Here is a 24,405-nt window from a genome sequence, read left to right as displayed (position 1 = left end):
GTGGTTACAATGACAATGATGATGATGGCAATGATTATGATGATGACGATGCTAATGACGTTGGCGAATCTTCCCAATTTTAGATGTTGTCATTGTCATAATCATAAGCATTATCTTTGGTGTCATCATCATCATTTTCATCTAGGTCATCATCAAAAACTATAATGGCATGAATGATGATGATGATTACAACAATGTCGATAGAAATTACATTAATGATGATGATGGGGATGATAAAAATGACAATGACGATGATAATGGTGGTGATGATGATCATCATTGATCATCTCTCAAAAATAGAGTTGTTATTTCTCTTACGTATATCAATGTGTCCTAAACAACCCTTTTCTAGCACTGATCACATTTTTTGGGTTGATGATATTTCTTACAACATCTACAATTATGAACAATTGCAAACAATGTCCATAATGATGATGATGATGGCATGAATGGTGATTATGATGATAATGTAATGATGGCAATAACAATGACAAGGATGTGATGATGATGACAATGATTATGATAATGAGAATGACCTTACAATCTCATGGATTCGTGAACAATTACTAGTTTCAATACCATCTTCTGGATACGTATTACTATCATAATTTTTAGATTTTCTGTCTCTCTTGAGGTATCTTACTATAATGGTGTTGTCAACACTAGAAAGATATCTTGTTGTAATGGTGGTTCTAATGTTAGCACTAGCAAAGTTTTTGTTAAATTTTGGTTAAAAAAAACCAATTTATGCAATTATTTTGACAATCTATGTAAAAAAGTAAATAACATCCAATTATTTTGACTGTAGTCCCATTGATTATCATGAATTCACCAGTCTGAAGACCATCTTCTACATACATATTATTATTAAACTTTTTGCATTATATCCCTCTTATATCTTGTTGTAATGGCAGTATTAGCACTAGAAAAATATCTTGTTGTAATGGTGATGTTAGTATTAACACCAAAAAAATCACTAAATTTTGGTAAAAAAAAGTTTATCATTTATTTATTTTTAATTTGGGAAATTTTTGTTTTTATATTTTTTGTTTTTAATTCTATTTTTATGCAGTAATATTTTTTTTGGTTGAATTTTGGTAGTAACTAGTTTTTGGTCTAATCATATGTATTAACCATGTTCTTTATGCTACAAGTCTAATTGTTGGGACAAAATTGCTCTTTCAAATAAGTTGCAAAAAGCATATAAATGGAAGAATAGCGATGACAACTATTTTCATTGTCCAACTGTTCAATATATCATATATGAAAATATTCAACATTTTTATAAACAATGGATTAGAGGTGAGTCTGTAATTGTACATAATGTTTGGATGATACATAAAAACAAAGTTTGTTTCATTGATGTGGTTAGGATCTACTTTGGATACGAAACCCTAGGTTTGGAAGTATGCAAATAATGAATTTGGTTTACCTTTGATAACAAATGAAATTTTATTTCTTTTTCCTCGTAAAACCAAGGAAGATATGGCAATAATTCTCGTTAGAAAACTACTTCTTGTTGAAGGTTTATAATTGGTTTCAAAAGTTCAACAACTGGGTATAGAAGTTTTTAGTTGCTATTAGGGAAACAATGTGATTATAGGTTTTAGCAGACATAGATCATTCTTGGTATTTGATTCACTTTGAGAATATAAGTACACCAAAGTGGATTAGGTTATGAGTGGATTGGCAAAGCAACCCTTATTTGTTCCTTTTAGTTTTTGAGATATCTCAAGTTCAACTAGTGCTAGTAAATGGTTTCAAAGATGTTTGCTAGGGTTTTTCAACAAGGTCACTAGGTCCCAATGTAACATAGATACTTCATATTTGTTGAAAAGTAAAACCCCCACATAGCACTGAATAGATCATTAATGACTACCTAGAGAACTTAGACTAAATTAATCGTGGAAGTAAAAATTACAACCAAATTAATCATGAAAGTAAGGACTACAATTGAAAAAAACACACTTGGTAATATACTAGAATTCATCCTCGCCAAATCCAAAGTTGATGAATAATATGTTAAATCTTTAATGAAACTCATGAAAAATAATAAGCATGTTATCGATATAAGAGTGCATGAACTTGCTTAATGTATATTTGTTAATTGGAGATGATGAATATCTAAATAAAGTTGATGAATAATATGTTAAATATTTGATGAAACTCATGAAAGATAATAAGCATGTTTATCCATATAGGAGTGCACAAACTTTCTTAATGTGTAGTTTACGAGAAATTTTTCCAGCGTAAATCACAAGATATATCATTTGTTTAGGCGTTTCGAACCAACCAGTGTGGTTCATCGTCAGGACAAGTTGAAGAATCAGATCCAACTTTGCATGTTAAATAGTTTGAGCAGAGGGGATATTTGCACCTTAGCCTTAACAACCCTTGCCCAAGATGAATCTATTTAATGGACTAGCTTGGATATGTTAGGTCTTGGATTTCCAGAGTACCCAATCAATGCTTAACTCCCTAGTCCTAGCCAAAATTCACTCCTATTGAAGAGACAACTGGAACAATCTTGCTAATAAGATTAACAAGTTCGTTCCTTTTGATTGATTTACAACAAACCTTAATGCCTCTCTTTTCTTATCCTCCTCTTCCATTCTCCAACAAAAACTTATTAATCTTATATCATAAACACTTTATATAGGTAAGCATTGTAATCATTTTCCTCAACTCACACGGTACCTTTACACCTCAACCCATATAAGTGGACCTCATGGCACAACCCATCACACTCTAAGATGGTTCTAATTGTCTCCTCAAAACTAGGACATAACACACCTTAAATGCCAAATGGTTAAGTCATCCCAAATTTGTGGGATTTTTTCCTTCATGGAACACATTCTAGCTAGTGTTGATCAAACACAATGCACTAACACCACTAACACACACTAAAAGTCCTAGATACCCTTACGCTGTGGCACGCACCCAAGCACTTCGACTGAACCTCCATAAAATGCACCTTCAACTTTGGATGTCCCAAAATAGTAATATCCTAACCCAATATGGCCTACTTGTTAGATTTGTGTAGTTCCCTCCTTATCAGATCCTTGCACCTCCTTGCACTCCATGGTAAATCTACTCTAATGGTCACCTTCCAAGTTCCAACACTTCCTTTCACATCATGACATAACCACCGATATACATTACAACAACCTTCAACTTCTTTAGTGGGTTGCACATCTATTTCACATTTCTTCTCCATCTTACAAAGTGGTAGTGCCAAGGAGAGAGTATCAAGTTGAATCAAGGATTGCTCACTTAGTACCACTACTAAGTTGCCTTCGTGCAACTTGTCAAATCCCTTAATTTTGTTTCACAACTTCTCATAGGGCTTAACTTGCTTGTATACACTTCTAAGTGAGACTACAATCCCCCAACCTCTCCTCTGCAACCCTTGTTAGAGTCTTCTTAGACGTGCAATCATGCCTCAAGCTGAATATAACACTAGCATCCCAAATGTGCATGCTCATTCCATCTTTTAATGCTTCGCTGAAACCACATTATGACACTGCTTAAAATGAAATGTTTACATCTTAAGACAATGTACCTACTTTGCTTATGACAATCTAAACTATGCAAGTGGCTAAGAGAGGACTATATTTTCCCAGGATGAAAATATAGGGTCTTACAACCCCATTCACACAATAATTTTAATATATTTCACCCAAAAAAAGATACATACCCTACTCCTTTCAAATTTATCATATAATTTTAAGAAATTAACACTTGTTATTAACTATTAAATAGACTTACTATATATTCTCCTTTGTTTGCACCCACCTTATATGTAAAAACATATAAATATTTTCAATACAACCAAATTAAAATCATATTTTTCCATTTAAAAATTATTAAATTGAAATTAAAAAAAATTACACCTAATAAACTTAAACAACAACCATAAAATTATATTATTATTATTATAAATATTTTCTAACCTAACAAATAACCAAAAACATTATATAGTTACTTCTTTAGTGATGTGAAAATAAAAGAAATGTATTTATGGTTTTAATAACACCTAATAAACTTAAACAACAACCATAAAATTATATTATTATAAATATTTTCCAACCTAACCAAGAACCAAAAATATTATATAGCTACTTAACTAGTGATGTGAAAATAAAAAAAATGTATTTACTGTTTTTCACTATGAAATTAACATTTTTGAAAAAAGGTAAAGCTTTACTTTTCTTTACAAAACCCCTCCCAACCCAAACTTCGTTTACGTTCTAGAACAAGAAGGAGGATCTGTTCGCTTTTAGCAGGGCGGGAGCGAAAACGAGATTGCAGAGATTTGCGAATTAGGGTTTCACCAGTAGCAGACACTCGAACCCCACGATCGGTTCTTCAGTCCATTGACGGCGCCAAGGTATGTTCCATTTTTAACTTCAATGGATTTCCACCCGCACATTCAGTCTTCCACACAGAGAGGAGTACACGCATTTCAGGTTTCTGGTTCAAAATCCAGTGTGTTTTTAGCAGCCACTCTTGTATGTTTAGGTTTTAATCTCTGTGCTGCAATCTGTTACTGTTTGCAGGGATGGCGCTGGCATTTGATGAGTACGGGAGGCCATTTATCATAATAAAGGAGCAGGAGCAGAAGACCCGAATCAGAGGCTTAGATGCTCAGAAGGCCAACATTGCGGCCGCCAGGTCCGTTGCGAGAATCCTCCGCACCTCACTCGGCCCCAAGGGAATGGACAAGATGCTCCAGAGCCCCGACGGCGATGTCACCATCAGTAAGCTTCTCTTCCATTTATTGAATCTCTATTTCTGGGTCGGTAAAACCCCTTAAAAATCTAAAAATCTGAAACTAAGTAGAATTTATTTTAAAAAACTTATGATTCGTAAGTAGCAGTTACTTTAAAAAATTTATAGGTTTTCCGAAAGGAGTGAAATAAGCAAATACTCTGCGATCTGCTTACTCTTCCTCACAAACTGTGAGGCCCGCCGAGCTAGATGCTCTACATACAACGCTGACTGCCTACGAAAGCTCCCGAATGGGTGAATGCGTTGAGATGTCACTAACATTGAGAGATAGACACTTTCCAGGGATCTACTTGGCATAGAGGTACTTTTGGCGGGCTTTTCACTAACCAAGAAACTTCGTTTACAAATTATTTTGCTCAAAATAACACCAATTGCTCGACAGCAGAAGGTTCATAAAGAAATGGAAATAATAATTTTAAGAAGAATTTCGGAATAAAGAAATAAATTATATAAATGTCCACAAATGATGAAAGGACATTAGGTTAATGGGACTAAAACTATATATTGATGCTGGAGTGCTTAAAGGTATTCGTTGAAAAGGAGAGACTACAAATAAGATTTCAGATTTAACAGAATGACGAATGATAAAATAACAAAGGGGTGATTATCTCAATTGTTTGTAGCCAATATTGTTGAGCATCTGGCTGGTTCTGGTTACGTGTTAGTAGGTAACCAGTTTAAATCCCCCAGATTTAGGTGCACTAGTCTATGTCAACAGTTTTACGAAGAATGCCATTCACAAATATGGAGAAGCATCTCTTGGATTTCCTTATCAGATTTTCAAGGGTTAGAATAACAGATAAACCTGATACAATGAAGACGAGCATCTGGCTGGTTCTGGTTACGTGTTAGTAGGTAACCAGTTTAAATCCCCCAGATTTAGGTGCACTAGTCTATGTCAACAGTTTTACGAAGAATGCCATTCACAAATATGGAGAAGCATCTCTTGGATTTCCTTATCAGATTTTCAAGGGTTATAATAACAGATAAACCTGATACAATGAAGATGAGACTAATAGCAGAAGCCTAGAAAATAAATAAGTCCTAATTTATCTAAGCGTCAAAGGAGAGGTATGCAGGGCCATAAACCAGGCTGGATTCTATCCTGGCAAACTTTATTGAAGCTCATCGGACTGCAAAGTTTGACGGGTTACGTGTGGAAGGGAGAACCCTGGTGATGGGTGTCTGTCTAGTGTCTACAAGATATAAGCTGAGAATTATAGCTTTTGTAAGATAGCATACCTAGATGGCCTTGTGGATTATCTGGATGATCTCAACTGTGCTTGGTAAGGGTGCTTCTGAATCACTGATCGTCTGTTATTTTTGCTCATGACTGGTGCATCTACCGGGTCATCGATGCTTCATCCAGCTGAAAAAATGATGCAATCAATTTAGTGGATCTGGGTCTGGAGGACTCATGCATGTCCTGCTCTTAGAGTATTTGGTTCGCTTTACTTTGTTCTTGAATAATGAACTCTGCTTTCACTGTTGTGGGGAGATTCCGGTCTTAATGGATTTTTTGTTGTCATTTCAAAATTTGTAGTGGAGATAGTGGATAAAAGCCATGCACTGCAACAATGCTCCCAGCCAGATAATTTCATTAAATTTTGGAATCTAATAAGAAAAATTGAAATCGAGTAATAGTTTGTGTGGGAAGCAAAGAAAGTGAGAAAAAAAATCTCTTAGCTTTGAGCTTCATTTATGTGTACTTTGTATAACGGCTACTTGGTTAACTTAGTAGGTCAGTCTTTATTATCTAAAATATGCATATTGAAGATTGGATATCACGGCAGTTTCTCCCTCTCATCGCCATTGTCAACATGGTCGTCAGTGAGCATCTCTACATGAACAGAGGATCTATTTGTCCTTTTAATGTTAACAAATTTATAGTTAATTATATAATAAATATTTTGATGTACATGTACATGAGGACTGATTGGCGCCGTGAGCAAATCCAGGCAAGGGTAGGGGGTTCAAGAATTTTAAGGAAGGTTGCCTCTTGTTCATAATTGTTGTGACAATTTTTCTGATTACTGGAGGTTCAAGAATTTCAAGGAAGGTTGCCTCTTGTTCATAATTGTTGTGACAATTTATCTGATTACCTTGACCTCCCTGATTTCAGCATACGTGTAACTAGGAATGGCTATAAACCATAGTAGCAAAATTTGAATCCGAATATGTATTCAAATACAACTCAGTATGGAAAATACCTAATAAAGAAATGCAGCATGGTTCCAATATGGAAATCTATATTTCTCAGTATGAAATTAAGCGTTTTGTTCCATATTTTAGAAGAATTTCATCCTCAGAACACACTAAAACCAGAAAAAGCAATTTATTCTTTGAAAATTTTGCAATGTAGTTTATTTTTAAGTGTTTTCTTACTGTTATTTTTATTTTTTTGAGGTTTTTGCTCTGTTTTTTTGGGGCTTATATGTTGATGGGTATCAAAGACATTATAAGGTAAGTGAACTGTTCTGTATCTGCATTGCAGTGAAAACATACTGAATTTTGTACTGTTGCCGAATTTCCATATAATAAAGAGCAATATGACCAAATCTTGCTACTATGCTATAAACTAGATTTCCAGCATTGAAATCCCCTTGTGTATTCAGCTATGGGTCCTGTGGGTCATCTCGACTCCCTCCATGATAGTCCTTAGAACATATTCAGGTTTGTATTTGTTCAATAGAAATGTAGGGAAACAAATATTCCTTTCAAAGGTGTAAGACTCTGTCACCAAGCAATATCTAATGTGCCTAAACATGGTTCTATCAACCCTATGGTTGTCTTGTGGTATTTTTTCTTGCTTCTCTGTTCTACACTACTTGGACACTCCATAACATTTTTCTACATTTTAATCATGCTATCCAGTGAGAAGATATACTTGAATTCTGAAAGGATATGTTATAATGCTGATACTACTTGTGACTGCACAGAGAGGCCCTGAGTCACTGAACAACCACCATTCTTCTGTGGAAAACTGGCTTCTGTATGAAGGGGTGTTACCTGCAACAATGCCTATGGACAATCCTGCAAAAAAATGGGCTCTGCTTGAAAGGTGTGTGATCCCTTCAACATGCCGATAGCTGATGGTTATAATTTTGAAACATAACCCAGAGGAGAAAGAAAGGAAACTTCTTCCTAATCGCGCACAGGGCAGCCCTTTCATATTGATTAAGCCAGATGCAACTACAGTTCCATGGGAACAAGACCAAAAGCCATCATCAAAACACAGTGTTCCATGACACTAGGAAATAGACCTTGAGTCAATCTGGTAAATGCATTATCTGTAACAGTAAGAATAGATGAACTGTATTCCTCAGTAACTGCTATTCCTCACATCTAGAATTTTGCACCCCTTGGTATCCTTAGTGAGTCTTTTCCTTCTTTCCAGAATGGAATTTTGAGTGTAGGTGCTTTTGTGATTGTTTCATTGCCTTCTTGTATATTATTGGTCTCTCACGTGCATTCATGGACAGGCATAGCCCACTAGATATCTGAGAGTCTGAAACAGGCTTGACAATTCTCAAAGTTTTGTAAACTTTTCTTGTCATTTTAGTATCTAGAGTCTTGTCTGCTATGGTTTGGAACTTCTTGAAAAAAATGTTGGCATTGGGGGTACACATGCTAGTTTTACATTTTTACCCAATATGGTGGTGTGTAGGGTATCACAAGATAATGTTTTGTTGGAAACACATCAGGATGGTTTTCCTGCTATTGATGTGAATGACTACTTCTGTTAAGCATATTTTGCTCTATGCCATGTTGTAGGAGGATGCATACCTGGGATTGAGGAACACATCCTATGGTCTGAGGGATTTGTCCAAATTTTGGGGACATGTCTTCTGGCAACATATCATAGTTAAAATTAGGCTTAACAGCAATAGCCATTTGTATCAACAGCAGGAAAACCATCCTGTTCTATTGTCAACAAATTTTACCTCAAGATAGACTTGGATTTGCCGAGTATTCATTGCAAGCAGGTTAAAGTTAAAACTAGCATTAGTACCCATTGCTAACATTTTTTTTCAAGAAGCTCCATACTTTATTTGCAACTCCTATATCCAGGATTCAGGATTTGTCGGGGGGGGGGAGGTACAGAAATGTCCTGAACAGCTCGAGATGCTCCTTGGCTTGCTACCTGATGTCTGCATGATGCAAAATTTAAAGTTGGGGGACATCCCATGTTATGGTCATATGCCCTATAAAAACTCAATACAGGAATGGCTAACAGGAGCAGATAATTGACATTTGGCAGCAGCAGCAGCAGCCTGCAGGTAGTCAAAAACAAATTTTCTCTGTGGACCAAGGCTAAAAACAATTTTTTGTGTTCTGATTTTTTGTTTGTTTGTTTCTGAATTTCTATTCCATTTTCAACATCATGTCAACCTGTTCTTTCACTCTCGAGTCTTAAAAGATCACTAGTTAATGAAACATAGTATGTTCTGCTTTAAGTTTTATTGTTTTAGATAAATTTGGTTGGTGTTGTGGGCCTGGCAGTGGCACCTATCCTTACCCCCGTCTCCGCATCCTTCGTATCTTGATAACTCAGGACCTATGTGTTCCATACATTCCAATATTTCCAGTATTGGCAATTTTATTGCCGACAGTCATCTTCACATTTATATCATGGGTTTTCACTCACAAAATACAAAGCAGTTATACAGCTACATTATGTGTTTGTTATCAGTGACTTATATTGATCTTGTAGTGTTGCAACTGCTGTTCTTGCATTCGCATTGTTTTTTCATGTACTTAATTATTTATCTTGACTCTTTTGTGTAGATACTTCAGGTGGTTCTTGGATCATTTAAGATGTTTTAAATTGTTTCTATGTAGTTAAAGTCGCTGTGCCTTTTTGTGTGGTCCAGTCATGAGCTGAGTTTTACGACCTTCTGAAAACTTTTATCTTTGATTTAGTAGAAATGCAAAATAGTCTGTGCTCTCTTGTGTGGCCCTACGTTGAGCTGAGTCAGGACCTCAAAACATTCAGGGTTAGTAGATTTTGTTCTTATTTAATCTCCCTTGTTGGGCCAGCATCCTTGAAATTTGTTTTGACTCTTAGCCATCATTGTTGGAGCTGAATATTTTGTTCCTTTTCTGTTAACCTTGAAATGTGATACTTAGATGGGAATGGATTCATTGATGTGCATCAGAACAGGCTCTTTGCCATAAGCAGAGCATGTTACTATTTGAATTTAAAATATATAGTTCAGGTTCAACGAAAAACAACCTAAAAATCGCTAAATGTCAGCAGTCACAACAACTAAAGTCGAGCGGATAGGGCCTGCAGGTCATCTTCAGTCGACTGATTGTCGGAATCAATTTCTTCTTGCATTGTCATTCTTGTGGTCTTTTGACCAGCTTTTCCTTTGCTGGCGACTTTATAGTTGACCCCACTTGGAGCACAGAGGGTATGGTATATGCTGCTGCTCCCCACTCTTCTTCAGGTTTTCCCTTCTGAGAGGCATAACTATCTTGGAGGTAGTATGCCTAGACATTTTTGGGAATAGCAGTTAAAGTATTCGTTTGTCTCAAAAATTCCTCAAAAATATCCTTGATTGAAGTACTAAGTATATAGTAGTCGAGCTCTTTGGGCTCTCCACCTACTTGGGCATGCCAAACTCTGGTGAAATCCAGCCCTGGCTGAATATGCATCATTGGAGGCAAGGCTCTTTTTATACTTTGTGGTACTCTCTAATAATTATTTATTTGAAGGCATACAAATAATTTAATAATTTGTCTTTGGGACTATAGCATCCGACATTACTATAATGCACCACAAAGAAAGCTAATATGTTATCACGTGATGTGAAAATATTTAGAACAAGATTTCATTAAACAAGTTGAAAACTACTGTTGAGAACTTGAGATCACAAACAAAATGGGAGATTGAATAGAACCAAAATTGCCAACCCAAAAGTCTTCAATAAAGAGAAAAGCCAGCACTAAATGTGTTCTGAAGCTGTCCGTTAATGCACTTGAGAGAGAAAGATCAAGTGCACAAGTGAGAAAATCCATATAAGGAACAAGAGTGTGCAATACAAGAGGTCAGAAAAATATTGCCGCAAAGAATGAGTAAGAAGATAGTGCTGGGATTTGAAGAGAGGGAAAAAACATACCAAAGGAAGTGTTGGTCATGTAAATAAAGGTCCAAGGAACTCTAGAAGAGAAACACAACCCTTGTATATGGATAAATCCTATAAGAATAGATAGGAACTTGCAGTGCTTTTGGTGATGGCGAAATTTTTTTGGACTGTATGCTGAAATGGCCCAATGGGCCTTGAAAATAGATGTTCCAAGCAGACTTCTGGAGTAGCTGATGTAGTGAACCCTTGAAGGTGGGTTAAAACCCTAGGAAATGCTAAACAAGAGATGTTCCAAGAAATCCTAGATCTACAGCACTTAGGCCAAAAATCTCAAGATCACTGTAGAAGAAGAATCAGATCTGGAAACCCTAGATAACACTCGAGGCATTATCACCAGCCAAATATCCAACTACTGTAGGAAGAAAATGAGATATGGAAACCCTAGTTTCACAATTACAAAAAAGTGATGCCATCAGCTGAAAATCCAAATGGTTGCTGAAAAAGCAGGGCCGAAATCCTGGTTCTGCAGTAAAAAAAAATAAACCAGCCCATAGTTGCTGAACAATGGCCGAAAAGATCTTGAAATAAACTAATAATGTGAACCCTAATGCTGCAAGAACTGATCTTAGTCAACAAGAACTCTATAATAGTGCAGAAAATGGGTGCAAACAGCCCTAATAAATATCTTTCTAGCTAGGAAAAACAAATGAAAAAAGTTAAAAACCTTGATATTCCTCTGGTTACCTTTTTTTCTGCATGCCAAGTCTGATCACTGAAATATCAGCATGAATGGGCAGAGGAACTTAAAAAACAACAGTGAGTGAGTAGGGAAGGGCAGTCTACAGATCGAAGTTGGTTAGGTCAGCCTTGGCCCTTAGCCACACCTAGTGACACAATTAAAGAATAAAGCATGGCTTTAGCCATGATTACAGTAGTACACTAGTGATACATATGAATTGGCTGTGGTCACGTGTATAGATTACACCAATGATTCCAATAACTACTAATTATCAACTGTCACAGCAACAAAAGTTTTAGTATTGATCACCCATAATAGTTAACATAATCCCAGGGGTGTGTAACTAACAGTCTGATTTGGAACTGTAATAACTATTAATATTAGACCATAGTTTGTAAGGATATTAATAAATAATATGACATGTTCTCATCAGAAGCAGTTCTTCCAGTTCAGAGGAAGGTTTTTTCTACTAAACAATTCATCTACTGCATTACCTACACTTGTTATTTTCTTCTCACTGATGGATGAGTTCATTTTGACTTTGTTTTCGGGCTTAACATAGGTCTTTTTGTGACCTATGGATTTCTGTTTTGTTGTTTATCTTGTTCTCTTTTCTTATATGTTTCTAAATTTTTTTCATAAGTTTTAACCTGCTTTGGATGCTCTTTTGGGTAGTGCCTTTGGCAGGAAGACCAATTGAGTTCTTCACAAATTTGTACAATTTTCAGTCAAAATGCCATAAGACAGATATCAAGAGCATTTGTGATGTGACTTAGTGGGGACAAGTTCTTGAGCACAATTAATTCTCAGTGGTCACTGTTGATCTAAATGAACAGTGTGATACCACAAGAGTTAGTGCATGTAGGAGATCAAAGTGCAAATCCTTGTTGAGGATACTGATTTAGTGTAGATGTGCTGATTGTATATATGAATTCAGATTCAGCATTATGTGGATAGACGTGTTAAATTATTGTCATGTCAACTTATTTACTGTGAGTTAGGAAGGAGGCTTTGTGACAGTTGCGCTGCAATAATATCTGCTGATGTATGACAGTGTGCGTGGTTTAAGTGATCAATTAAATTATTCCAAGTACATTGTCCATGTTCAAAATACAGAAAACTAAATACAGAGATAGAAACTGTAACATAAAAAATATGTATATTAATTTCACTGACTGAAATGGCTTCAATTTCAGAGTCACATTGGCAAATTCTCGCTTTTGGGACAAGAAATAAATTAGGATAATTAGTCATTTTGGCTTTGGTGTAGTAAGTTGGAGTGCTCATCACAATGATGACCTAGGTTTGAAACTTGTGTTTCCACACCCAGTACCAAATATGAAGTTACTTATGTACCCTCTCTCTGTACTGGGTATGGAGTTATATGCAACTCCAGCCTCACCCAAAACAACAAAATATAGACAATTAGAATGTATTAACAACTGTCTTTGATCAGTTTGAAAGCCTGACTTTTAAAGTTCATAGCTTGCTTTTCTGACGTGATTGATGCTTGTATTACAATCTAGGCCTCAAGATAATGAAGTTCACTGTGACTACAAATCCATTAACTGTGAAACTTCCACGACTGTGACAAGTAAGGATGTCACTTGAAAGGCTGACATTTAAGGTTTACTTTTATGGTGATCTTTATAATGTCTTTGGTTCAGATTCTGTGTACAGAGGTCATTTTTCTTGATATCTGCAGAATTCAAGAAAGATTGAATCATTGAAACTTTAAGAGAGAGTCTTAAAGGATAATTCCTCTTTACATATTGAACGCAAAAGATAGATAACTACAGGGAAGAGGATTCTAAAGTGCTTCAATGAAAAGAAAATCAGGTTCCTGTTTCGAGTTCTGGAGATTTTAGGCAAGGCAGAATGTGGATAGCTTTCAAGATTTTAGGAGAGATAAAATGCTGTAAATATGTATTGGTCAATGCCCATTTTAGGTGTGATATTGACATGAGAAAATACATAGGTGCAACAAGTTGAGCATAGATGTTATGTAGTTTTCTTCATGGTGCGCCTAATTCTTCTTTGGGTTATATCAGAGTATAGTGTCAAGTATAGCACTGTAATACTTGTAATAGTTAGTCATTGGGAGTAAATGTAGCCATTATTTTCTTGGGGGTTCTTTAATGGAAGAAAACTATTCCCTTAGAAGGTTTTCAATTCTCCTCTGTTTGGAAAAATGATAGTTGAGAATTAACTCAAGGAACATTTCATTCGATATCCATTTTTCATCACCATTGATATTTTAGGCTGCCTTTTTTATTTATCGTTTTTTGATGAGTTGGGATTTACTATGTCGCATCCATTGTTTATTTTATTATTTATTAGATTGTGTTGATTATTTACTCTGTTTAACAAGATTCCCTTATGCAGATATAAATATGAAAACAACAGAATTATGGATGCTTCCTCTCCAGATGGTAGTTCATATGCTCAAGGCAGAAGCAATGGCAACAATAAATTAGGGACAGATCCATTGAACAAAGGAACATATAAACAGCTTTGGGAGAGACAGGTATTTTCAATTTTATCAAGATTCCACTTTCTGACACATATACTATTATATTCAGCAATTGCCTATGATTTTTGTTTGTTAATTCCTCACTTTGTACTTGTCCTACTCCTGGCCACTTCTTACATTTTTTAAAAGGGTCCCTATTTATTCTTCCTGTTATCTTGGGTGCTGATAAACTATTTTCCTATTTATTTTCTTCATTTTCTGATTTCCAAATCTTCTGATTTTCCCCACTGCTTGCTGATTTTTTGCAGAGTCATTGTGATTTTTTCTTATTTGCTGATCCCTGCCAAGTTATTCTTGAGGCTATATGTTATCCTTCGGTTTGCTCGCTTGCACTAGTTGCTTCAAGTTATCTCTGAATAAATTTCCTTTTCTTTTCAAAATCTAGTTAGTAAACTTGCGTATGCTCTGTTTGCATGACCCTACTTTTTCTCCTGTTCACCTATACACCTGGATTTCATGTATGACGACTTCTGCAGCAAAACATCTCTTACTTTGCTGCTTCTTTGTCTGCATGGCACATGAACATAGCAGCTAGTTCTGAGTGTCAATATTGTTGAGTCTACTACTGCATTTTAGTCATTGAGCCTATTACTAAAATTAAGTCTATTTTTACAGTTCTGTATTAAAAGCTACAACCGATTCATTGCAGAACAAAGAAAAGATATGATAATTATAAAATTGAAGAGTAAAAGCTAGAACTAGAGGCCTTTACACCCTTAATAACATTATAATTACTTTCCCTAGCATAACCTTCGAAGTCTTTTTGTCTTATTAGAGGAAGTCAAACAGTAGGTTTTAATTTTAGTTTCCAAGGTGATGGAGGTAATGCTTAATACAAGGAATGCATTGGGGATTCACTTGATAACCTGTGTTAGTTCATAGCCCACAGCTTAGATTTGATCTAAGACACCATGTGGGCAAAATCGAAGAAACATGCCCCTTTACAACCCTAGCAACATTCTTGCTACATCGCTTAGCATGGCCTTCGAATTTTTTTGTCTTAGACAAAGTCAAACATTAGAATTAAATTTTGGTTCTAAAGTGTTGGATGCTATATCCTATGTCACAAGGTTCTCCGAAGTTCCACCTTGAGGCTCGAAATTTGGCAAACCTTTTTTTTTTTTTGACCAAGTTTATGTTTTGAAACTCATAAACTCATGTCACAACTCAAGTTTATGATTAATCCTTGCAGTTTTGAAGGCTATGATAGCATTTTTTATGTTTATTGATGTTTTTTCTTACTAACAGATGCTATATATATTTGAGAGAGAGAGAGAGAGTAAGTGAACCTTATGGTGAACCTCGTCCGAACTTCATCAAAAAATTTGAATTCGAACCGAACCTAATCATTGCTGAAACCAAACTTAAACCCAAACCATGTGACTTAGGATGGAGGTAATGCTTAATACAAGGGATGCATTAGGGATTTACCAGATAAACTCTAGGAGTTCCTAGCCCCCACCATAGACTTGATCTAAGAGACAATGTGAGCAAAAACCCTGAATCATGTCACTGGCTAAAGTATATCTGGCGTGGATAGTGGAGAAAAATCATACTTGGTAGTACTACCCATTAGTCACCTTTTCTGGAAAAATAATGATAATGAAGCATAAAAGTATTTGAGTTCAAATGAGTTTGATTCTCCTTTACTGAACCTGGATTCTCCTTGGTTGTGATCTCCTGTGCCTATGGCTTCAGATGTGCAAGGTAGGGGGTATTTTCTTTTCATTTGAACTTTTTTGGAACTTTGGAAAATTGGTTACTCATACACACTTTAATGAACATAATTAATATATGTCTATATAATAGATAATAGATATAATAGGCCCCAACGGTTAGCTCAATATTAATTATATCAGCCTCCAGTATTAGCTCAATCGGTTGAAGCATCTGCCCAAGGAATTTCATTGGGGAGGCCATAGGTCCCAGGTTCAAATTTGGTTGAATCCGTTTAGGGTTACCAGCTGCTATTGTGGCTGGGGGTTACCAGCTGACATGTTTCTTTCATATTTGTGACCATTCAATAGTATTTATAACCTCGAGACCATAAGTCATTGTATCATTCATCATTTATTAATGTATTTTCTATCCTAAATGAATATCTTTATTCTATCCTATTTATATTGGGTATTTTTAATTATCAGACATTATTGTTGTACCACACTTTCTTCATAAGTATTATCTCCCTGCTGATATGGTAGCGAAACTGGGCAATCATAACACTTGCTTCAGAAGTATATATTTCTTTTTTAATGTTTGATATAATATTTGTAGCTCATATTTCCTCTTATTTTATGACTCAAATTCAAACTCTCAAAATATAAGAGTGGATTCCTAGTCATAGCATTTACTGTTGTCAAAGTTGACTGGTTTTTAAATCAATTCAAGTGCTCACAGAATCTGGAGGACTTATGAGCAAAGTATAAAACATTAGGAATATTCTTTGATATTCTCTATTTAAATTATGTGTGCTTTTGTGACAATGTTTTATATATCGCATTGAGAATGAAGATACACATACATCAAGCTTATTACATCCAGGGGTGGAGTAGGCAGATAAGAGACTATAGCTGATGTGCTTTTGGTCTGTCTACATCTTTCAATGAGAATGGAGTATTTCTTCCAAGCTCATGAAATCATATTCAGACAGATTAGAATTTAGATCCCTATAGCCTGATAACTTTATAATATGGTAGACAATTTAGATCCCTATAGTAGGCAGGCTACATTTTCCAAACGTAGGTGGATTGTTGAAGAAAGCTTATGAGCTCTCGGTGCTCTGCACTGCAGAAGTTGAACTTGTGATTTTCTCCCCAGCAGGAAAGCTCTATGAACTATTTTTTAGTGCAAATCCTACTATTTTGATTCTAATAATCATGGCTATGCAAACCTCATGAGATTCTTACTAATAACCCCGGTGGTGCAAGCCCTAGTAAGCTCGATGTTGAAAAACTTAGTGTAAAACCTCCAACAACAACATAATCAATACATGATGTCAAAAAAAATGGAGAAGCATCCAAGGTTCTTAAGCAATGATGTAATGAATGAGGTGGAGAAGCATCCAATGTTATTGAGCGATGGTTAGCTATACGAGGAAACATGCAATGTCATCTTCCTTTCATTTTCATGGATATAACTTAATATAACTTTCTTATGTAGAAAACATGGCTTATCTTAGGCTTAACCATGCATATAAAATACCACCTATCATCTTCATTGAAAAAAGAATGGTGTCTTTGTTCATAAATATCAGTGATTAATCGTAGGAATGGCTATTATTCTCTATCAAACAAAATCAAGGACTAAGTAATGAAGATCTTGGTCGACAACAAAACTTATGATTATTAACTTCACATTAAAATTCACTTCATCTCTGCCACCTTCAAGGAAATCTTTGTTATCCATCACCATATTGATGTTGTGACTTGGTCCTTGAAAAACATTCAGCATGTTTGATTCATGGAAACCTTCAAGTTAGACAGTATATGTCATGCTAACTTGCAAGAGATTGGTGTGAGGTACATTGAGGCTTGCAGGGCCTGCCCTGCAGTTTGCCCTCATGAAAGCATAGAAGTAGATTATAACCAGTTTCTTAGGAAACCATGAATCCTTTCTAGCCTTGACATCTCTGTGACCAACAAGATATACAACTCCTGATAATTCAGAACACTTCCATAGTTCCAAATGTACATCACAAGAAGGAAGTAGGTGGCAAAAACCATTTATCCAACCATTTTCCCCCACTTTCATCAAAACTGCAGAAAAATAAATTAGCTCAGTTGATCCAAATAGAACAGGAAATCCAATCGCAAGGAATATATTTTTTGCCCATATAAGAACCATGACAAGAGTCACTAGGCTTGTAGTCACCATAATCATCTCTACCTTTGCAATGCCATATGCATTTGATATCTCGACCGTGCTCTTAAAACAATCACATACCAAGACACACATTATCATTAGAACCCAGTTGATGACAAGAATGTAGATCTGACCCATGAATCGTCGGGATGTGTGAATTATTTTCAATCTGGGAAAGCATCCTAGGGCCATGGACATTTTAATAGATGAAATTGTTGCTGAGATCATTGCCTGGCTTGCAATCATGGCAACAACACTAGCTATCACGAAGACTGGCCAGATAAAACCATCTGGAATTGAAGCAGAGAATACGTTCTCCACCACAGAGGGATGCTTCATAAGATATGCAACTTGATCCATGTAAGCCAATAGTAGGCATGGGAATACTACACATGTGAAGGCTATCTGGATGGATCTTACTGAGAAGTGACCCAAATCAGCAAACATAGCTTCAGCTCCTATTATGCATAACACGCAACCTCCTAGGGACATCCATGCTTTGATAGTGTTCCTCTTGAACAAGTAATAGATATAAACAGGATTGAATGCCCTTAAAATTGTCATGTCATGTTAAATAATATTGTAAAGTAAAATAGAACCAATAGAGAAAAACCATATCATGAGTGCCAGAGAAAATGTCATGCCTACTTTGCTTGTACCAAACTGTTTTATGCTGAACAAGATCACCAGGAATATGATTGAGACAATGACCACTGTTTTCAACTTTAGTATTTTGTCAAATATTAAGAAATGCGAAACATAATATATATGTTAAAGAAGAAACATATTATATATCTTCAAGGAGAAACATATAATGGTAATGCAAAGTTTTAAAAGGTATGTGATCCTTAGGCTTATTGGAGAGTATATAAAAAATTTCACACCTTTTTATGAGATATGGGAGGAAAACATGTTAAAGATTTTTAATAAATATAAAATTTCCAAAATGATGCTAGTTACGTGTGATTCTTTTTTCATTGTTTGTGATTATGAAAAATGAAACTCAATGTTTTTTCATTAGTGCACACATATTTCATTATATAATTGCATATAGAAAAATCATTCCAGAGCCGATAACAATAAAAGTGAAGAATTTATGGTCCAACGTTATATTTAAGGGAGATGTTTGAGGATGACTTTTGAATTTTGTTTTTCATTTTAAGACATTTGGAGCAAATATTAGGAAGGACTTTGAGAAAGGATTGTCCTTGATTTTCGAAAATGGAGTTGTTCCTTTCCAGCCATATGCCCCAAGTGACCATCAAAGGGAGAGCTCATATGTTTTTTGGATGTTTTCTTTATAGCCATTTTTTTACACATATCCATAGAGTCCCCATGCCACTGATGTGAATTACTTGTTCGGTTTTTTTTAACCAAAATTTTTAACCAAACAAGAAAAATTAAAAAAATGCCTCAAGATCAAAGACTGAAACAAAGACCTATTGACATACCTTTTAAAGTATGGAAAGAACTTGTAAAATCATATGAGAAGTTGGATGCACAAAGAAAAGCCGGCAATGAGAGCATTCAGGTATTGAATTTTTCATTAAACATTATTTAGAATGTATTAATACTTATGAGTATCTTAGACATGTATTTGTGTGAAAATAAATTGAATTGGTTTATGTTTAAGGACAAGGCATCCAAGGCGAGGTTAACCAAGACAAAAGTCACTCATTGTAGTGGCCAGAAAGGTTTAAAAGCACTGATAACAACCTTTGTAAGTATATTAAACATGTGATATTTTTTTAATAAATTTTGTACTAGAAGAAAGTCATTGTTATCTAATTTCTCCCTATTTACTGATTGATAGGAACTAAAATATGGAAGACCTCCAAATCATTTGGAAAAGGAGGTGCTGCAGCAAAAGAGATGGGTTGAATTTGTTGTTTGGATGGACTCTATGGTATGTAATCTTAATTGGATTTCCAATATACTTTTAAACCATATTTTCATTTTATTTTTTAGTACTATTAGATATTATATTTTACCTCATTTTATGGTTAACATTGTATAACAAAAACATGCATTGTGTTATGTAATTAATACTAACATGTAATATTGATTTTTTTTGTCAGAATGCTATAGGTAATGATTGCCAAGACGATGATCCAAATTATGTTCAACATATATCAGGAGATGATGAGGATGAGGATGAGGATGAGGATGAGGATGATGGTGGTGAAGGAGGAGATGATGATGATAGTTGCGGTGTTGGTGATGATGTGGATCAGAGTAATGAGGATGGTCAAGATGATCTTGGTGGTGGTAGCTAGGCATGCACATGCATTGTTTTTTATGAAGAAATTATTGTGTAGAATGACATTGTTATGTTTAGATGGGTGTTGTGAATTTACCCTATATCAATGAGACATTTTGATTTTGTAATCATACGATGAGTTTGATTTATGTATGTTGTTAATTTATCGTAGAATAACGATATTCATGAAATATTTTGATTTGTTAATCATATTTGAATTTTACTTGTTTTGATTAAAAATAACACTGATTTTATTAGTATTATGTTGCTATTTTATACATGTTTTGAAAATTGTTAATGACACATTGTTATTTTTTTGGATGGATGTTGTCAATTTCTCTTAAATTTCTTTACAAATGATTTTGAATTGTGATATCTGCTTTAATGATATTTAGAAACTATCATATATTTCACTATGAATCTATAAAGGGGGTCATATATGTAAAGAAAAATATACTTTATATAAGAAGTCAAATGCGGATGTAACCATGGATGCAAAATTAAAAGTAAAATTGGATGTTAAACTAGGAATTAATACAAAATGCAAACAATTGACATACAAAGTGTTTTAAATTAGAAGTGAAAATTTGTGCAATAGTTGACACAAAGAAGGGAACAAAACATGGCATGCAAAAGGATATCAAATTGGGCAAAAACAAGGACACATAAATGGGCACCAAATTAGATGCAAAAAAAAAACAACAACTAGATGTAAAATAAGATGCAAAGTTGAGCGTTAAAAAGAAGCAAAAAGCGTTATAAATCAATATGCCAAATGATGATGCAAATAATGGTGTAAATTTGGGATGCAAACTTGGGTGCAAAAAAGAAAAAAAAAGATGTAAGAAAAGACATAAAACAAGATGCAAAATGGGGCTGAAAAAAGGTGAAACCAAGGATGCCATATTGGATGTAAAAAATGATTCCTAATCACATGCAAATTTAGGCTCGAATTCAGACACAAAATTATATGCAAATGTGGACACAAAATGAGGTAAAAAAAGATGCAAATTTGGATGGTGAAAACGATGTAAAACTAGACACCAAAAAAATGCAAAATTGGATGAAAAAGTCGGTGTAAATAATGGTGCAACATTGGACACAAGTAGACACAAAAAAATGGTGCAAAAAGGGGCATAAAATAGCTTAAAATTGGATGCAAAACTTGGTGCAAAAACAAATACAAAAGTAGACTTAAAAAATGGCTTTAAATTGAATGTACCATTAGACACAAAATAAGATGCAAAGGTGGACACAACACATGACTCAACATAAGATGCGAATATAAATGCAAATTTGGATGCTCAAAATGATGTAACATTAGATGCAAGAGATGGTGTTAAAAATGATGCAAAATTGGATGAAACAAATGACGCAAAATATGGTGCAAAATGAGATGGGAAAAATGGAGACAAATCAAACGTAAATGTGGATGTAAAAAATGGTCCAAAAAAAGATGCAAAAATGGGCACAAAAATGGATGCAAAATTTGGTGCTAAATCAAATTCAACACATGGTGCAAAGATAGGCACCAAAGCTGGTGCAAAAATAGAAGCAAAAACTAGTGTAAGACTAGATACAAAACCTGACGTAAGACTAGATGCAAAAACTGACACAAAATGGATGCATAAAAAGACGTTAAATTGGATTCAAAATACAGTGTAAACTTGATGCAAATGATGGTGCAAAAATGGAAGCAAAGAATGACACAAAATAGGAAGCAAAAGAGAATGAAAAATAGATGCAAAAAATGACACAAAACTAGAAGCAAACCCTGTCATAAAATAAGATGCAAATCTTGGTTCAAAATTTGACGCAAAAAATGATGCATAGTTTGGTGTAAAAAATGATGCAAAATCTAGCGTGAAAAAGGATGCAAAATCAGGTGCAAAAAAGGACGCTTTAAAAATTGTACAATAGAGCCAGATTTAGCGCCAGGTTGCTCATCACTATTACAAAAAAAATGCACTAAAATATGGCGCTAAATCTGGCGCAAATCGCTGGTTTTGTTGTAGTGTTTCTTCTTCTCAGCCGGATCTGTAGGAGTTGCTGAAGGAAAAGTGTACCCTGTATCTATGATATCCCAAACTTCTGTACCAAGTGATTGAAGATAGGCAGCAACTCTTACCTTCCAATATACAAAGTTTGTCCCATCAAAAATCGGTGGCCTGATAGATGCTTCTCTCTCGTAGTTGCTCATGATGATGGATCTTTCTCCAAGCGATCAATCTTCTTCAGAAGGACTGGCTCTGATCCCAATTGTTGGAAATAATACTGAGAGGGGGGGTGAATCATTATTATCAAGTCAAATATTCCTTTTTCAAATCCATATGATATACGCTACTTCAGTTAATTAAAACCGCGTATATACGTAACTATGTAGAAGGAAACCCGCGTATACAATGCAAACTTATAATTTACTTTATATTTCAGATAATGATTATTACTCTGTGTATCAGAATCAAATAACCATTAACCAGAAACAGCAAAATAGAGCAGAGGACAATCGCACACAAGAACACAAGTTATACGCTGGAAACCCAATGTGGGTGAAAACCACCTGCTGCAATTCATCTCTATCTTCTTTTAATTAGAAACTTTCTTTTACAATGTACTGGTGCAGTCCTTTACCAGTACGCAGGCGGCAACCTGCAGAGAGCTACAACCCTCTCTCTCATTATCCAGCTTCTCCTGGAAGGGAGCTACAACCCCCTTAGCTCTTGTACTAGCCAAGATACTAGTACGTAGGTGCTGGCCTAATGAAGGCTACAACATTCTCTTTCTTCCAGCGACCTCGTTTCATAAATTTTTAGACAGGATCCATGAACATCAAAAAATTTCTGCTTCAACCAATCTCCTTTTTCACCGAACAAAAACTGAATCACAATAAACACTTCTCTGATAGCTGTACCCAGAACACAGTGACAGTAACCATATACCAAATTCTGAACCCAGAACACTGCAACAACAAACAGAGGCAGCTAGATCACAATAAAATACATGTACGCCACTTAAACAACCTGAAACCTGCATGCATACGCTCTTGTGAGTGGAGCAACCTACGTATACGCAGTTTGCCTTTACTGAACTAGCATGTATATGCGCCTTCGCTTCACTGAACCTACGTACAGATCTATAAAGGATAATTCACTCTTTCAAACAGTGAGATACTAATTAACCCAGATTGTCAAATTTATACATCAAGCATGTGCCTCAAAGAATAGATCAAAATCATACAAAGATACTATCATTCAAGCCGTAAAGATTATGACCCATCAATAGATCTTATCCTTCTTTATGCGCTTATGTTCGTCCTTCATTCAGATCCAGATCTGCACCATAACCCCAATCACAAAAGTTTCAGATCTAGCACATGTTAGATATTCAATTGACTCCAAAGATACTTTGCCAAATGATCTCCTTCCTCTTTTATAGTCTTGGGCCTTTCTCAATACCATGGTCCAAAACCATAATAACACAATACCACGGGCCCAATACTTTGGGATCAACCCTTCTAACGAGATACCATGGTCCAAAACCATAGGTTCAAATACCAAGGACTAACTACCACGGACCAAAGGTAAGTTTTCCAACATATACGCGCTTTTCTTTGCATGAAAGTGTGTGTATATGCATACGCGCCTTCAAAATGTCTAACCCGCATGCATATGCGACTTTGTCTAGATGAACCTGCGTATATGACTTTACTGAGATCTGTCACCAGATAGAGTTGCCATCAAGGACAACCCCTGTGCCATAGCTCCAAACCTGTACCATAATTCCAACACTGGTAGTGCCAAGGAGAGGGTTTCAACTTCATTCAAGGAATGTTCAATTGGTATCACCACCAAGTTTAATCCTTTGTGCATATTGTTAAACCTCTTAATCTTGCTTCGCAACTTCTCATAGTAGTTAACTTGCTTTTCTACACCTCTAAGTGAGACTACAACCCCCCAACCTCTCTAACTATTCAAACTCTTCAACTCTTGTTAAATCCTTCTTATACGTGGACTCATGCATCAAGAAGAACATAACACTAGAATCGCAAATGTGCATGTACGTTCCCTCTTTTAATGCATTGTTGAAACCACATTATCACACTGTTTAAAATGAAATGTTCACATCTTAA

At 35.3% G+C, this 24,405-nt stretch overlaps 1 protein-coding gene across 1 annotated transcript; it reads left to right on the top strand.

Annotated features, from left to right (window-relative positions):
• The first annotated feature begins 4,221 nt into the window (after window positions 1-4,221).
• On the top strand, window positions 4,222-20,439 carry LOC149230276 (uncharacterized). Its single transcript, XM_089378927.1, has 6 exons — window positions 4,222-4,469; window positions 4,560-4,760; window positions 14,052-14,149; window positions 19,650-19,736; window positions 19,830-19,922; window positions 20,095-20,439. Exons 2-6 carry the CDS (start codon window positions 4,562-4,564, stop codon window positions 20,290-20,292), a joined length of 675 nt encoding a protein of 224 aa, XP_089235053.1. The 5' UTR covers window positions 4,222-4,469; window positions 4,560-4,561; the 3' UTR covers window positions 20,293-20,439.
• The last annotated feature ends 3,966 nt before the right edge of the window (window positions 20,440-24,405 follow it).

This window comes from Pinus tabuliformis, chromosome J (assembly GCF_031772625.1).
Source record: "Pinus tabuliformis cultivar Carrire ecotype Pingquan chromosome J, CPIR1, whole genome shotgun sequence".
Taxonomy (NCBI): Eukaryota; Viridiplantae; Streptophyta; class Pinopsida; order Pinales; family Pinaceae; genus Pinus; species Pinus tabuliformis.
Note: the sequence above shows the minus strand (reverse complement) of the source record. Positions and strands in the feature narration are given on the sequence as shown.